This window comes from Eleutherodactylus coqui, chromosome 13 (genome assembly GCF_035609145.1).
Source record: "Eleutherodactylus coqui strain aEleCoq1 chromosome 13, aEleCoq1.hap1, whole genome shotgun sequence".
Taxonomy (NCBI): domain Eukaryota; kingdom Metazoa; phylum Chordata; class Amphibia; order Anura; family Eleutherodactylidae; genus Eleutherodactylus; species Eleutherodactylus coqui.
In genome coordinates, this window is record NC_089849.1 from 29,654,318 (window position 1) to 29,670,719 (window position 16,402).

The 16,402-nt window shown below is 46.2% G+C and overlaps 1 protein-coding gene across 1 annotated transcript in view; it reads left to right on the top strand.

Annotated features, from left to right (window-relative positions):
• PLCD3 (phospholipase C delta 3) overlaps positions 1–16,077 on the top strand; it is a 67,652-nt gene extending 51,575 nt beyond the window's left edge. The window contains exons 7-15 of the mRNA XM_066587264.1: positions 868–1,012; positions 1,486–1,638; positions 2,604–2,687; positions 2,964–3,099; positions 4,647–4,763; positions 4,859–5,025; positions 7,243–7,375; positions 11,719–11,868; positions 13,798–16,077. Coding sequence (XP_066443361.1) covers positions 868–1,012; positions 1,486–1,638; positions 2,604–2,687; positions 2,964–3,099; positions 4,647–4,763; positions 4,859–5,025; positions 7,243–7,375; positions 11,719–11,868; positions 13,798–13,886 — 1,174 coding nt within the window. The 3' untranslated portion in view covers positions 13,887–16,077. The remainder of the gene's footprint in view (positions 1–867; positions 1,013–1,485; positions 1,639–2,603; positions 2,688–2,963; positions 3,100–4,646; positions 4,764–4,858; positions 5,026–7,242; positions 7,376–11,718; positions 11,869–13,797) is intronic.
• Positions 16,078–16,402: the final 325 nt, after the last annotated feature.

Sequence of the window (16,402 nt, forward strand, 5' to 3'; positions counted from 1 at the left end):
ATGGTAACATAGTATGTGGGGCCGAAAAAAGATTAGCTTAATAACCCCCCAGAGGAAGGCAAAAAACCCTAATGAGGTAGAAACCAATTTTCCCTATTTAAGGGGGAAAGCATTCCTTTCTGAATCCAATCTAAGGCTGCATTCGCACGAATGTACATCGGCTGGATTTTCACGCCGAGCTGATATACGGTGTCCTCATCTGCAGGGGGGGGGGGGAGGATGGAAGAGCCAGGAGCAGGAACTGAGCTCCCGCCCCCTCTCTGCCTCCTCTCCGCCGCTCTGCACTATTTGCCCCACCCCGTCCCGCCTCTCCTCATTGCAAATAGTGCAGAGGGGAGGAGAGGAGGCAGAGAGGGGGCGGGAGCTCAGAGCACTGCTCCTGGCTCTTCCAGGCTTCCCCCCTGCAGAGAGAGACGACATATATCGGCTCGGCGTGAAAGCCCAGCCGATATACATTTGTGTGAATCCAGCCTAACACTGACGCATCGTGAGAAAATCGTCCGATTTTGTCGCCTTTGTGAAACTGGCCTAAAGCAGATGTCAATTTAGATTGCACCTCGCCCCCACCTCATCATGGTCAAAGACACTGAGATCTGCAGTTCTGTTCTATACGTCCCACATAACAGAGACCAGCGTTAGAGATCATCCAGTAGCTGTGTAGTATCTCTGGAGTAGTAGTCCCTGTATATTTTGTAATGCAATTATTGGACCAGGGTGACAGGGAATTTAGTAAAAGCTGAATGAGACACGTAGGAACTGATACAAAGCTTGATAGGAAAATAACGGAATGTTTTAGTACTCCTTGCTGCAGCATATAGACCTCCACATTGTGCTTTGGTTAAACTCTCCGGTTCTTTCCACCTGTAGGGCGTTTATGGAGGGCTGCCGCTGTGTGGAGCTGGACTGCTGGGAAGGAACATCTGGAGAACCTGTGATTTACCACGGCCACACTTTCACCTCTAAGATACTCTTTAAGGATGTCATCTCCACCATAAAGCACTATGCCTTTAAGGTAGGTCAGGATATTGTGTAAGATTTGAGCTATCATTCCTCAGGGGCGGGGTCTCTATTTCCAAGTCCGTCCCCTCAGGAAACTTTAACCAAGTATGACAGGTGTATTTTTTATTTTCATTGGCCTAATGAAGTCAATGAGAAAATAGGTGCCACGGATAACGCATGGTATAATCAGGAAAAATGACCTATACTGTATATTGTGCTGTTTTTAACAAAAGACAATGATTAATATCCTGTTCACTCCTATAAAAAATATTTTTCTAGCATGTTGTATAGATATGTCACGTAAGACCACATTTTAGCGTCCATAGCCGCAGTGATCGGGGAGGCAAGTCACTCTATTACGTATAGAGAGCGCCTTAGCGTGATGCTGTGAATAGAACTGCTGGGGATCCCACCGATCCCAAGACTGCCGATCCTTTAGTTTTACTTCAGTGTGTGTATTCTTGTTTTACATGTTCTGTATGACAGTATTCACCGTATCCGGTCATCTTATCTATTGAGAATCACTGTGGCCTGGAACAACAAGAGACAATGGCGTATCACCTACGGAACATCCTCGGGGACATGCTACTAACTAAGCCAATCAGGACTGCCGATCCATCTAAAATGCCGTCCCCAGAGGTAAGATGATGCTCATCGCATCACTACAAATTATGCTGCGGCGTTGATGAGGACTTACCAATTTTGACTTCCCCACTCTACTCAATAGGGTAATTGATCCAAATTGATGCAGACTTTGCTGTGAGCTACCAGCCGCACAGCCTACAGGTATTTGTAAAATACTCACCTTCTGCATCTTTGACCTGCTCCCCTGAAGAGTCTCCGCTGCTTTCCACATCTTGGCCACCAGTGATGATGTGCCATATAAACATGTGACTGCAGCAGCCAATCACAGGCTGCAGTAGTCACATGATGAGACGTCCTCGCTGGAGGCCGGGAGAGACCAGCAGAGGAGCAGGTAAGCCTCTTCAGGGGAGTCGGGAAAAGATGCAGAAAGTGAATATCAAATTTTTTTTTCTCCTTTTTTTAATTCCAAATCCAGAAGCAAATCTGCACCAAAAAATGTGCAGACTTTCCGCTGCAGAATTCTCTATTGATTCGCTGTGGAAAATCTGGATGGATTTTTTGCATTAATTTTGTCCGCTTGAATATATCCAAGTAGTCCAATGGCCCTTTTACATGGGACGACAGTCGGCTAAGCGACTGCATGAGTGCTGACGTCACCGCTAAGGTCGTTAGTGCTCTTGCAGAGTGTTTAGACTGACAGACTTCCTTCGCCGATGGATTGATGGCTTCTCACTCAACGCTTCAGCGCTGAACGGGGAGCATTTACACGTAAAGAGAAGCCAGCGATAGATCTTACGCTTACTGAAAGTCAGCGATCACAATTTGTGAACGAACAGTGAGCATTTTTTGCATTTATACTGTATGGTTATCACTCAAATTGGTTTGATTGAACAAAGTTTCAGTGATAATCGTTACGTGTAAAAGGGCCATAACAGTATAAAAAGCTATGCAGGCTTGTATCCAATATGGCATCCACAATATCATATGACTCTAATACAAGCTGTACTTTTATTACCTAGGCTCTGAAGGGGAAAATCCTCATTAAAGGAAAGAAACTCAGCCCGCGCAGTCCGTCCGATGAAGAGGAAGGAAGAAGCAAGATGGTGAGCGTGGGGCGTTGGATGTGGGATACATGGCATACATTATCTTGTAACCTGCAGATGGCGGGAAGGAAGGGGGGCACTGGCGTCACGTGTTCAGTACAAATGTGGCTACGGCCTGTAAGGTATAATTAGATGCCACTTCTACATCATTGATCACACCACATACCTGCGGCATCACAGATCTAATACTGCAGCAGGATCTGCTCTAGTTTGTTGCAAGTGAAAAGCAGAAATGATGATAGGGCTGATAGTCATTGGCTGCCTCTTCCCATCCAGGACATTTCACAGGAGCTTTCCGACCTGGTGATCTATTGTCAGTCAGTGGAATACCGTGACCAGCCGGGCGACCAGAGCGTGTGCGAGATGAGCTCATTCAGCGAGGACAAGGTGCGCAGACTCATGAAAGAAAGCGGTAAGTACCGGGTGTGGGGGATAGAGATGAGGAGCTCCAAAATACAGCTGTGTACTGTCAAATAATGGTGCGATCACATGAGCGAGTCGCATCGCACAACACGTGGTCATTTCATCCGTGTACTGTGCGGTTTGCGGGAGACCGCATATCGGCATGTTCTATTCTTGTGCAAGCCTCGCACGAAAATGGAGCATGCTGCAACTTTTCCGTCTCGCCCCAACTTTTTGTGCTTTGCATAACACACATAGCTTGCACAATGAAATCAGGTGTGTAAATTCAGCCTTAAAGGGGTTGTCCCGCGACAGCAAGTGGGGTTAAACACTTCTGTATGGCCATATTAATGTACTTTGTAATATACATCGTGCATTAAATATTGGCCATACAGAAGTTATATACTTACCCCCTCCCGGTGCTGGCGTCCCCGTCTCCATGGTGATGACCAAACTTCTCCTCTGGTCGCACGAACAGTCGCGCTTGCGCACTGAAGATTCCTCTTCTGGATGGTCCGGGCTCACGAGCTGCGTCCTGGCTCCTCCCTCTTCTCCGCGTCATCGCGTAGCTCCGCCTCCCTCACGTGGTGCCGATCAGCCAATGAGGTGGCTGTAATCGGCAGTGGAGCGCAGACTGGAGAAGAACATCCACGGTGCACCATGGGAGAAGACCCGCGGTGCACCGTGGGAGAAGACCAGCGGCGCCATCTTTGAAAGAAGAATCTTCAAAGCTGCAGAACGGGGATCCAGGTAAGCGATTTAAAAAAAATAAATAAATAAAAAAATAACAAATGGATGCGGTTTTACTGTCTACTAAGGTGGGGTCTGTGTAAAAAAAAAATTTTATGTTTCGGCGCGGGACAACCCCTTTAAGGCCGGCTTCACACGGGCGTCTTTGCACAATACGCAGAGAATAGAACCTATTAATTCCAATGGGTTTGTTCATATTTCCGTATTTTGCTCACACTTCGGTCGTGAAAAAAAAAAATAGAGCATGTTCTATCTTATGCATATTTATGCACCAGAAGTCCCCACAGAAGTCAATGGGGATGCGCAAATGTAAGCAAGGAGATGCGGGAAACACTGCGTAATTGCGCAGGAAAAAGAGCACATCTGGAACGCGTCAGCCATTTCAATTGGTGCGTAAAACTAAAATATGCAAATACGTGCGCAGAAAAGCCTTGTTTAGTGTGCAGATACGTTGCGCTAAGGCACACGCCGTTGCGCTTGCACTCGTTGAAGCTGGCCTAAGCGACCTTTAACATGCAGAATATTTCCACAAGCTGCACCTAAAAACTAACCTGCTGCTGCGGATTTCTGCCCCATAACCCTCGGGTAAACATGCCAAATGTGGTGCAGAATTTCCTGTGTCTTTAGGTGCATCTTGCAGAAATAATCCACACGTTTGAGAGGTCACTAATGTGATGGCGCTCTCCACTGACGGTACATTGGTATTGCAGAGGATCCCTGCAGTCTGCTGCTCTCTGTTATCTGCCCGTTCTCACACAGAGCCCTTGTCATTCATCACCTCTGACTACCCAACGTATCTTCTTGCAGGAAATGCTCTTGTTCGCTACAATACCCGGCAGCTCAGCCGCATTTACCCCGACGGTCTGCGGGCCAACTCTTCCAACTTCAGTCCTCAGGAGATGTGGATCGCCGGCTGCCAGCTCGGTAAGGTCCCACTTGTGCCGGTAGTGATCTGCATCCCCGCGGCCGGGAAGCTTTTCACCCTCCTTTTCTTACCGTACACTTTTTGTATTTCTCAGTTGCTCTGAACTTCCAGACTCCGGGCTACAAGATGGACCTGAACAGGGGGCGTTTCCTGGAGAACGGTGGCTGTGGCTACGTCATGAAACCCGAATTCTTGTGTAAAAGAGATACCATTTTTAACCCCGAGGATGGCAGCGCCTGTCTGAGGATTCTGCATGTCAGGGTGAGCTCCTGCTTGTGTATATGGGACATTTAGGGCACCACCACAATCACAGGGTCACAGTACATGTGTCTGTGTTACGGCACGCAACATGATGCAACCGTGAAACGACTGTTGTGGAAAATCCAAACCTGTTGTATTATTGGGCGCAGATCACAAATGCTTTTTCCAGCAGTGAAGGGGTTGTCTAGTTACCCGACAACATGCCCCCTTTTAGTGCCCACTGTACTAAAATAAAGAAAATTAGATGTACTTATCCGTCCTCTGGCGCCGCAATCCACAGCTGCAGCCCCGCTATGGTCCCGGCTTTTGTTGTGACGGATGATGTCACCAGAAGTCATAGGACCGCTGCAGCGACACAGTTCTGCACTCTTGGCATCATGGTGTCTAGGATGTGAGCACTGATGCCAGGAGAACGAGCGGTGACGCTGCAGTGGGCACCTGACTTCCAGTGACATCATCTGTCACAGCGAACACAGCAGCTCTGCATCGCGGTGGCAGAGGATGGGTAAGTACACTTCTCTTTCCTGTTATAGTATAGTAGACGCTAAAAGGGGCATGCTGTCTGATAAACGGACAACCTATTTCAGTTCATTGTAAATCATGTGACTGCGACTCTTTTGCGATATGTCTGTTTCTTCCTTCATATGTGTGTCTGATGGGTGTTGCAGATCCTAAATCTCTCCCTAACGCTGCATTCACACAAACGTATATCGGCTCGGTTTTCTCGCCGATATACGTCGTACTCATCTGCAGGGGGGTGGGGAGGTGGGATGGAAGAGCCGGTAGCAGGAACTGAGCTCCCACCCCCTCTCTGCCTCCTCTCGGCCCTCTGCACTATTTGCAATGGTGAGAGGCGGGACGGGGGGGGGGCTAATTTGCAGAACTTAGCCCTGCCCCGCCCCGCCTACTTTCATTGCAAATAGTGCAGAGGGGCGAGAGGAGGCAGAGAGGGGGCGGGAGCTCAGTTCCTGCTCCTGGCTCTTCCATTGTCCCCACCCTGCAGATGAGGACAACGTATATCAGCTCGGCATGAAAACCGAGCCGATATACGTTCGTGTGAATCCAGCCTTAGGCTAGTTACACACGAGAAAATCGTGGCAAAATTGCATCTTTGTTCCCGCGATTTTTGAGCCTCAGCGATGCTTTTTCTTAAGAATAATCTCACGACGCATCGCTGCCGCCCACAATACGATCGCACAATTTTTTTTAGCGTGAAACTCAGTAGGAGTACATTGGCTAAAATCGCTCTGCGCAAAAATTTACAAGTTTGTACGTTGCGATAAAAAGGAGGCTCCATTGGGAAATATGGGAGCTAAAAAGAAAAATGGCATACTGCAGAAAGTTAGGGCATGCCGCGATTTCTTTTTTCTCGCAGCATCGCATGAGTGAAAACATTGGCAATGTGAAGGAAACCATTGGGTTCATAATTCTGCTTCTTTATTTGTGCAAGAATCACGCGATATTTATCACCTCTGTGAAGGCAGCCCCAGATTAGTTGTGCTGCTTCCGTGCTGCAGTAAGCCGCAGACAGATCCCGCAAGGATTTTAGTTCTGTAAACAACGTCCTCGCCTTAGGAAGGCAGGTCATGATTACAAACACACATGGGTGCTTCCTGCCAAAAACAGCACCACGCCTGTCCACAGGTTTTGGGATGCTTGAGAAAGGAGGCGGAGCTCCCCACACCTCGCTCAGCCTGTTCCCAGACTTAATCCGCCTCCTAATAACTTTCATTAGGGCTTATTCATACCGGCAATTTTAATGTCAGATTTCAATCCAAGCGTGAAGCAAACAGAACTCAGCCTCATTAAAGTAATCGGGGCTTATTTACTATTGAAAATTCTACAGTTTTCTTGCGCAAATTGCACAAGAAACTGTTAACTCGCTTTACACCACATTTACTATGTGTTTTAGACACTTTTGAACTCAAAAACACTTTTTTCTGTAAAAATAAAAGGAAGAATGGCCTACATTGTGCCAAAATGTCAGCCGCGTCGGAGGATCACTACTTCACCGAAGTGATGCAAGGCGGTTTTGAGATAAAACCGCCTAGCCTCTGCGGGGACATGGCATGTTGGCACACAGAACCCTCCCTGCAATGATGTGTGCTCCTCTGCAGGCTGCGGTCTATGTAGAGGCTATGTGGAGTTCATAATAGTAAATGATTTGCTAATATTAACTCTTATTTTATGACCAACCAATAATGTTTGTTGTTACAGATCATCTCCGCTCAGCAGCTTCCCAAACTAAACCAGGAAAACCCAAACTCCATCGTGGACCCGTTTGTACGGGTGGAGATTCACAGTATGGGGAAGAAAAGGGAAAAGGAGACGAACTACATCCTCAACAATGGTGAGAATCCCCATACTGCACATGTTCATGCTGATGTGAGGTTTGCTTGGGTCATATATATGTATATGAAGAACTTTAAAGGGACGGTCTACAGCTCCTGTGTGACTGTATCGGCCTCATCTACAACCAGCGTAGTCTGATCCTGCAGTCATCTTGCCATACGTCTCTTCGTGCTTACTATCCAACGTATGTTAGTAAGAAGTAGGGGGCAGACAGGGGAGTATGACTGCAGGATCAGACTACACAGGACTTGTTTGTTGTCTGTTACCATGGAGACATATAGCTCTGCACACTAAAGACAAGACTGCTTTCCCCACACAAATCCAAAGTCACCCATTGGCAGCAAGCTGTGGGGACCCTCTTCTTGACAGATTCACAGCACTGGATCTAAGAAGAGCCCATACATGTGAAACAAAGGCGAATATTAGGAAAAGTGGCAATAGAGACATGATAGCTCCTATTCTATATTCATTTCATTGGTTTAAATCCCAGTTTTGACATTTTTGGAAGAATTTCCAGACTTTTTTAAAAAATTCTTTATTTATAAAAGTTTTCCATTTTTCCAAAACAACAAGTTAAATCGCCGTGGAACTTCCAGACTTTCCCCGATTGGTTAACCCCGTGTTTCCCAACTCCAGTCCTTAAGGCACGTTTTCAAAATAGATGTATAAAAGAGAACAGTGCCCCCAAATGAGAAGAGACGAGTGGATGCGCAGGAACAGACTTACCTGGTGTAGTGGGGGTGACCACAACACCTGACAGCCTGGATGGCCCTCTGTATATAACCTCAATGGGTGTCAGTGGATCCCCATCCAATGTGGACATCCAACATGAAGAGCGCCAGTGGCAGCCATCCGATCCAATTCAGTGGTCCAGGATAGCAGGTAGGATAAAGAAACAAAAAGAAGGCACAAAACGCTCAAGGACCATCCTCCAAGGAAAACTGATTAAAGACTGGTAAAATTACTTCTTACATCACCAGGGAGGAGCGAGCATAGCAGTAAAATATTTTGTGTTTTTATTGGTGTTCCCTCCAATAAACACACTGCCAAGACTTCACCACTTGAATTGCGGTTCCCGCTACTTCAAGTATTATTTGGTTACTGCCTTCCTGGACACAGCGAGTTGTTGGAGGTCCTTACGGGCCTACGCTCCTCCATGGTGAAGCCAGTCATTCCCCATTCAGTCTTCTCACTCACTAATCAGTTGTCCTTCAGCGCTTTGTGCCACTTTTTGTTTCTTCATCCTGAGAACATGACCTGTTGGAGTGCCTTGAGGACTGGAGTTGGGAAACACGGGGTTAACCACATAAACAAACATTTACTATAGTTTTTTTTACCTAAAACAAGACAATCCCTTTAACCCACTCTTTCCCAACTCTGGTCCTCACGACCCCCCAACAGGTCATGTTTTCAGGATATCCTATAGTAGGAACACCTGTGGCAATGTCTGAGGACTGACAATAATTACATCACCTGTGCAACACTGAGGAAATCCTGAAGACATGACCTGTTGGGGGTCCCTGAGGACTGGAGTTAGGGAATACTGCTTCAACCCATCTTCAAAAGCCCTTTTAGGACGTTGCGTCAACTATCCAGAGGCCGAGAATGGCTAGATTAGAAAAATATGACTGCTCTCTTCGAGAAACAGCGCCACACGTGGATTTTGTCTGGTATTGCAACGTAAGCTCCATTGAAGTGAATGAGGCTGAGCTACAATACCACATACAACCCGTAGACAGGAGGGGAAGAGAGTAGACATGTTGCTCTAATCCTGACAAACCCTTTAAGGTGGCACTAGACCCCATTCTTAGCACTTAGGGCGCCTTCATACTTGCGAGAACAGGACACTATTTTTGAGTGATGGGAGAGTGAGTGAAAACGCAGAATTATGAAAGCATTGATTTTTAAAGGTTTCATTCCCGTTTGCAATGTTTTCACTCATGCGATATTGCATGAAAAACAAAATCGCGGCATGGCCCGTCTTTTTAGTGTTTTGCGATTTTTTTTTTTTTTTTCACCCATTTTTCGCTATGGAGCCTCCGATTTATCCCAATGCACGAACTTGCAATCTACATGCGATGTGTTTTTAACATTAGAACGGCGATGCGAGATTATTCTCAGGACGATGCATCGCTGACGCTCCAAAATCACAAGTACAAAAATATCGCGATATCGCGATCGCCAGTGTGAAGGAGCCCTTACACGTGTTGTACAGAGCATGCATGTGTTCTCAATGGGTAGAGGGGAGTAAGTCGCTATCAGACATGTCTGCCGCTGGTCTATGTCCTTTAGAACACAATCGGGTATGTTGAAATCCGACATGCCTGATCCTCCTTTGCCCTAAGAGCAGATGTCTGCACCCCCCTACACATTTGATTACTGCTGCGTCCAACTGCTTTTAGGTAAGTTCACGCACAGCGGAAATTTCGGCTGCGAAACGTGATCTGAAATTCTGCAACACTTTACGGTACGATGCAACCAACTCACAGCGGTAAATCCTACAGCGAAAGAAAGTCAGATCCCCAACATGCTCGATTGGTTATGAAAAGGCTGCAAATTTCCACTATGGAATTGGTTAGTTTCCACCTGCCTTGGTGCAGATTTAGGCCTCTTTCAAACGGGTGACAGCGATATCGCCGCGAGAAAATCACAGCGCTATTGCATTTGTGTTCTGTGCGATATCGCTGCGTTTTCTCGTGGCAATATCACGTCTTTGTAGCGCTCTTTTGCCAGAATTTTCGAGGGGGCCTGAAAAATAAGCCCTACCTTGAAAATAAGCCCTGGCTGCATCAATTAAAAAAAAACAAAAAACGCAATACATCACCTAACTGGGGCTGTCAGCTCCGCCGAACGTCTCCTTAGCAGCCCAAGCAGACTTGCTTGTAGCTTTCAGTCAAAATCCCCGCCTCCAGGAAGCACTGGCTGTGATTGGTTCTTACGTGCCACGGCTCAGTCAATCACAGCCAGCGCTTCCTGGAGGCGGGGATTTTGAACCTGCAAACCAGGAAACGCTAACTGAAAACTACAAGCAAGTCTGCCGGAGCTGCAGAGGAGACGCACAGGAGAGCCGACCGCGGCTGTTAGGTGATGTATGTGTTTTTTCTTTTTGATGCAGATAGGGCTTATTTTGGGGCTTTTAAAGTAGGATTTAAAAGTTGCATTGCACTGCAAGAAAACCGCGTTTTTGTGTGATGCAACACAAAGGAAGGCTCCATAGGGAAACTTGGGCTACAAAACAGCGCAAATCGCGGCTGTATAGAGCATGCAACGATTTTGTATTCTTGCAATGTAGCAGCCTACAAAACATCGTTAGTGTGAAAGAAGCCATAAGAATGCAGGAGCTTCACATACATGCGATCTGCAACACTGTCACATTGCAAGAACATTGCATGGTTGTGTCACCCGTGTGAAGCGGCCTTACTCCATAATGTGTGACCATACCGTAAGGGCCCATTCACACGAGCATATGCAATGTCAGTCTGTGAAAAACGGATCACTTTCACTCTGTGTGTGTGCGAGTTGCATGCGTATTATTGCGTACGTGTTTTTTTTTTTTTTTACGCACGCTGCACAAGAAAAAAAAATGTAAGGCGGCCTAATTGATGACAATTTTTTTTCTCACTGTCTCCTGGCAAAATGCACTAAAAACGCAGCAGATATACGAAACATCTGTATTTGCTGCGTTTTTTTTTATACTGCTTTAGATTTTCCTGGATGATTTTAGTCCGTGGATACAAACCAAAAGAGGACATGGGATTTTTAATTTTTTTTTCTTATGTGCACCATCAATCCGTCTAAATGCACCAATTTACTTTACTGGGCCCACGTGCGGTCTGTAAAAATACGGACACAAAATACGCCTGTGCGAATGGGCCATTATGCTGGACGCACACATGCAGCTTTGGCGCAGGCTCTCTGATCGTTAGGATCCACTCCTGTCTTTGGCTCCTGTAAGTATCACCGTTAGTAAGGATTATATAGCGCCAACATATGCTGCAGCACTGTACAGCGGAGGAAGTAAAAGGACAAATAATGAAGACGAGCGGTGCCTACTTTGAAGGGCTTACACTCTAAAGCAGGGGTCCCCAACTCCAGTCCTCAGGGACCACCAACAGGTCATGTTTTCAGGATATCCTATGGTAAGAACACCTGTGGCAATGTCCGAGGCACCGACCATAATTACATCACCTGTGCAACACTGAGGAAATCCTGAAAACATGACCTGTTGGCGGTCCCTGAGGACTGGAATCTATGGAACACTGGTCTAAAGGGCCTGTGTGATGTCCGCCGGTCACAGATCAGCAGTTAACACTATCCCTCCTTCCATATCCCTCCTTCCAGGCTTTAACCCCATGTGGAACGAGACGCTGCAGCTGGAGGTGCTGTGCCCGGAGTTGGCGCTCGTCAGGTTTGTGGTGGAAGATTATGACAAAACCTCCAGTAATGACTTCGTGGGACAATTCACTCTGCCATTTCCCAGCTTGAAACAAGGTAAGAAGAAAAGTAGCGGATAGATGGGATATGGGGAAGGTATGGGGACAGAACACCGGCCCGGAGTGGTCGACACCTTTCCCCTTTGTACTGAATAGTGGACTCTAAGGGGTTTTCCAGTTCTAAAAAACAATATATTGATGACCTTTCCTCAGGATTGGTCATTAATGTCTCATCAGCAGGGGCCATCGCTTGGGACCCCCACTAATCAGCTGCTCACTATAACGGGGGCTCTGCCTGCAATACCCTGCTGGTCCACTGCATACTGAACAGCTGCTTCCGGCTCCGTACCCCAAGCGATGGCCCCCTGAGGATAGGTCATCGAGCACCTCCAGTCCTATACCTTTAAAGGGAACCTGTCATCAGTTCTCGAGCTACTAAATCCCTTACACCAGCGTTCCCTGACAACAGTACTCAAGGCACCCCAACAGGACTGGAGTCAGGAAACCCTGCCTGGGACCATCTTCACACAAGTGTAAGGCAAATTGCACTCACCTCAGCACAAAGTATTTGCGCACTGGAGAGGCTTTTCTGCACGCGGATTGGCATATTTTGCTGTCCTTTTTCTGGCATGTACATTTGTGCACGGCGAACAAACGCACCCATTGAACTGGCCGATTAGTTCCAGATGTGTTCTTTTTCCAGCAGTATTGCGCAGCGTTTCACTCATCTCCTTGCGTGCGCATTCGCAAACCCCCCGTTGACTTCTGTGGGGACCTTTGTTGCGTAAATACAGATAGAACAGGTTCAATTTTTTCCTTAGCATAACCAAAATACAGGCGCCAAAAATGTGGAAATGGGAACAAACCCATCAAAATCAATGCGCTCCCTTGTCAGCGAATTGCGTGCAAAAATACGCGTGAAGCCGGCCGTACACCGATAAAACGATGATGGAACGCACGTTTTTAAAGTTGTTTTGTTAGACTTTATGGGCAAAGCATACTTTAAAAATGAAGGCCTTCACATGTCCTACGTTGCATGTAAGTGACCGCTGAGCTGTCCGAAAGGCCGGGCCGGGCCGTCCCCTATCTGGTGGGCTGCGCGTATCGTCTCTGCAGGGCTGTGTACTACTCCTAACACTGCTCCTCTCTGATTGCTGTGATGTCAGACATAATCAACACAGCGATCAAACTCTGGCGCATGCGTTGGGAATGATACATGCGCAGCTTCTATATCCCTCTTGTGGCCAGATTCAGTAGACGCATGCGCCGGTCCCGGAGCTCCCCGCACATGCATGAGCGTTTGCTGCACGGATGACAGTAGCAGAGAGGGGCGAGGTACGCAGGCCTGCAGAGGTGGGGCGGCCCGCCCATTGGACCTCTGAGCAGTAATTTACAGGCAGTGCGGGAAATGTAAACACCTTCATTACTAAGGTATGCTTTACCCATGAAGTCCAACAGCAACTTTAGAAATGTGAATTACATTGTTGTATGGAGGTTCATAGTTCTAGAACTGATGACAAGTTCCCATAAAGCAACGTCCACTTTTTAACCCCAATATTCTGTACCTATTTTTTTAATATATATATATATATATATATCTTCATAATTGTCTGAGACTTAAAAAAAACAAACATCAGAGCTCCATCTCCCCTGCATATACTTTAAAAACAACCCCCTGACTACCTGCTACGAGGGAGCTTTTTGCATAAGTTATTGAGTGCAATCTTTAACAGTAAGCTCCTGAGCTCCCTCTAGTGGTGGCTACAGGTAGCAAGGAAATTAAAGGGCACGAGCCCTTAGACTACTAATGCATACTAATACAGAGTATGTATCAGGTAGTTAGAGAAGCTGTGCGGTCATCTTTGTTTGTCCAGATCCAGAGGGTCACTAAGTTTTTAATCTATGCCCCTGCAGTGTATTTGGATAGGTTTTGCAGTAGATATTCCGCCTGCCGATAATTAATTAATCTTTTTTCTTATTTGCTCAGGTTACCGTCATGTCCATCTATTTTCTAACGATGGTGCCTCCCTGTCCCCTGCCACCCTGTTTGTACACGTGCACATCGAAGACCCATGAGCCACCGGGCAATGGCTGCCATCGCCTATCAGGACTGGGGATTCCAGTGGTTGGACCCTCCTAGTATCTGTCTAATTCCGGTTGTTTTTTCTATTTCAGCTCTCTTATACAGAGGCAGGTGCCATATTTACTATAAGCAATCAGTGTCTGGTGCAAACTAAGTACCTCTGCCTTTACCTAGTGGTGTTCCAAGACATTCCTACAGCAGGGACACTTCTATTACCCAATACAGGGTGTATGCCAATGCTGTAACCATAAGAGGCTGCCAACGTGCCCACAGGGTACACATACATCACGCATACATGTGACGGCAATTTTCAAGAAGTAGAGCGACTTTGGGGAAACCTCCAGATGCCATATACAGACTGTGACACACACATTTCAATAACTGAAGCATGCTGGGGACCTGGCATGTGAAGGGTCAATTATATTTGCACATATTGTGCGTGTTCTGACATTAATATATATCTCATTTAGCCACAATATATATTTCTCATCAATATGAAGTCACCAGCATAACCAAGTGCACCAGGGGAGCGGTAATGGCTATTTTCTTAGCAACAATTGGAATTTTCCTGTATAGATATAAGCGCTGTGACCTCGGAGTGCGGCATGGAAGCACGGGACAAGTTTTTCATGAATCAGTGTGAATCTACATTAGATGGTAATGTCCAGCGATCTGAGGGACATCCAACGAGGCCCAGTCATCGGTGATAGACTAGCCAGGGCCGGGATGACACTGCTAACCTTGTGGGGTTTTCTCGTGTAGAAATTTGGAGAGTATATGGAGAATGGGGATCTTGTGGATAGAATGTGTCACTGAAAGGGGTCAGAGGAGGATGTTAAGAATCGTTCTAAAGCACAGTCAAGTGTAGCTGAATGCAATGTTAGTGCTCCAACTAACAGATCTGAAAGTACACATCATGTTCCTCATCGGACAGGCTATAACAGCAGAGAACCAGTTCCAGCGCCATTGCTGTTTAAGAGAGAGAAAGAAGGCGATACTGCAGTGGGCAAAAGAGCGCAAACACTAGATTACTGAGCAGTGAAAAACCATCACCTGGTGAGATGAATCCAGATTTCTCTTGCACCGTGCTGATGGGAGGACTCACAGAAAACACAACCTTGTTGGCAAATATTAACTTTTAATTATATACTTATTATGTTTTACCAAGAATGTGCCCCATTAAATGCCTAGTTTAATACCTCAGTGGAGCACCCGCCCTGATTAAGGCAACACCAACCTCCCACCTCTATCCTCTACTCTTGGAACACAATTTGTTTTCTCTATCCTGACCTATTATATTGACCCGGTATAGCATATAGGCAAGGACTTTTAGTAATGTCTCCATGATAAATAGAGCAGACATTTTAGCTTGATGCCAATTTGTATAGTTTTTGAACCCCATCCTCCCCAGTTTGTCTTTACTTCTGCCTATTATTTATTGTATATTTCTTTGCATAGAGAATTGGGGTTAGTAGGAAGAGGTTGGAAGGTCAGGATCACCCTTATCAGGGCGGGGGCTTCATTAAAGGAGTAAATTATTAGGGATTTAATACGGCACACACATATTCAATTTTTTAACTATATACAAGGTTTTACTATCTGCCAAGAAGAGTGTATTCTCTCAGAGCAATTGGTGAGATTTGATCCTTGAGAGATACAAACTCTGTTAAGTTTTATAAAGTTTATCATGCTGGCATGAATTAATGAACGCTTCTTGTCAGCTCTTCAGTGCAGCTTGCATCTAATCTGTAGCTACAAGAAGCTTCCTGTCCGCAGGGGCCAATATTCCTGCAAAACGATTTTATCACGTAGTGGAATCTACGCCATGACGCACTCCTGAAGGGGAAAGGAGATCCAATACGCTATTAGATGACGGTCTCCAACAACTGGGCCATTCAGTATTTTTTTTTTGCCCTCTGAACAACCTTACAATGTCAGCCTTATGTGCCTTTCACAGGGGGCTACTTAGCACTTACAACCAAAATCATGGTGAACAGACTGCACTTCTAAAATGTCCTTGGAGTAGCCCGACAGCTGACTGACGTCACACACGTGTGCAGAGCACTTCTCATAAAGGAACTAAAGATACTTTGGTGATACTTTATAAGTGTACTTCCTAATTCGCAGTATATATGATAGTAACTATTATCAGTGCAATAATATAATAAAATGTGTAGCTGATTACGTCTCTCTGGTTACTGAGTATATGATGGGTGTTATAGCCTATATGCTGGTCTGCGCTGGAACCTGCAGTTAGCCCGTTGTCGGTGTAGTTCAGCAACAGGTTTCCAGAAGATGGAACTACACACGCCGTATTCAGGCGCACACATTGTGTGATAAGCCCCAGACTACCGGGCTCAGAAAACAAACCCTCTTGGACAACTTTTATTCTAAACACTTTGCATTAGGAAAAACAAAAAAATTAAAATGGAGAGCCATTCACATCTTCACCTTTATCTACAGGGGGTGGACAAAAATATGGAAACACTGAACGAAATTCATGGCTGAA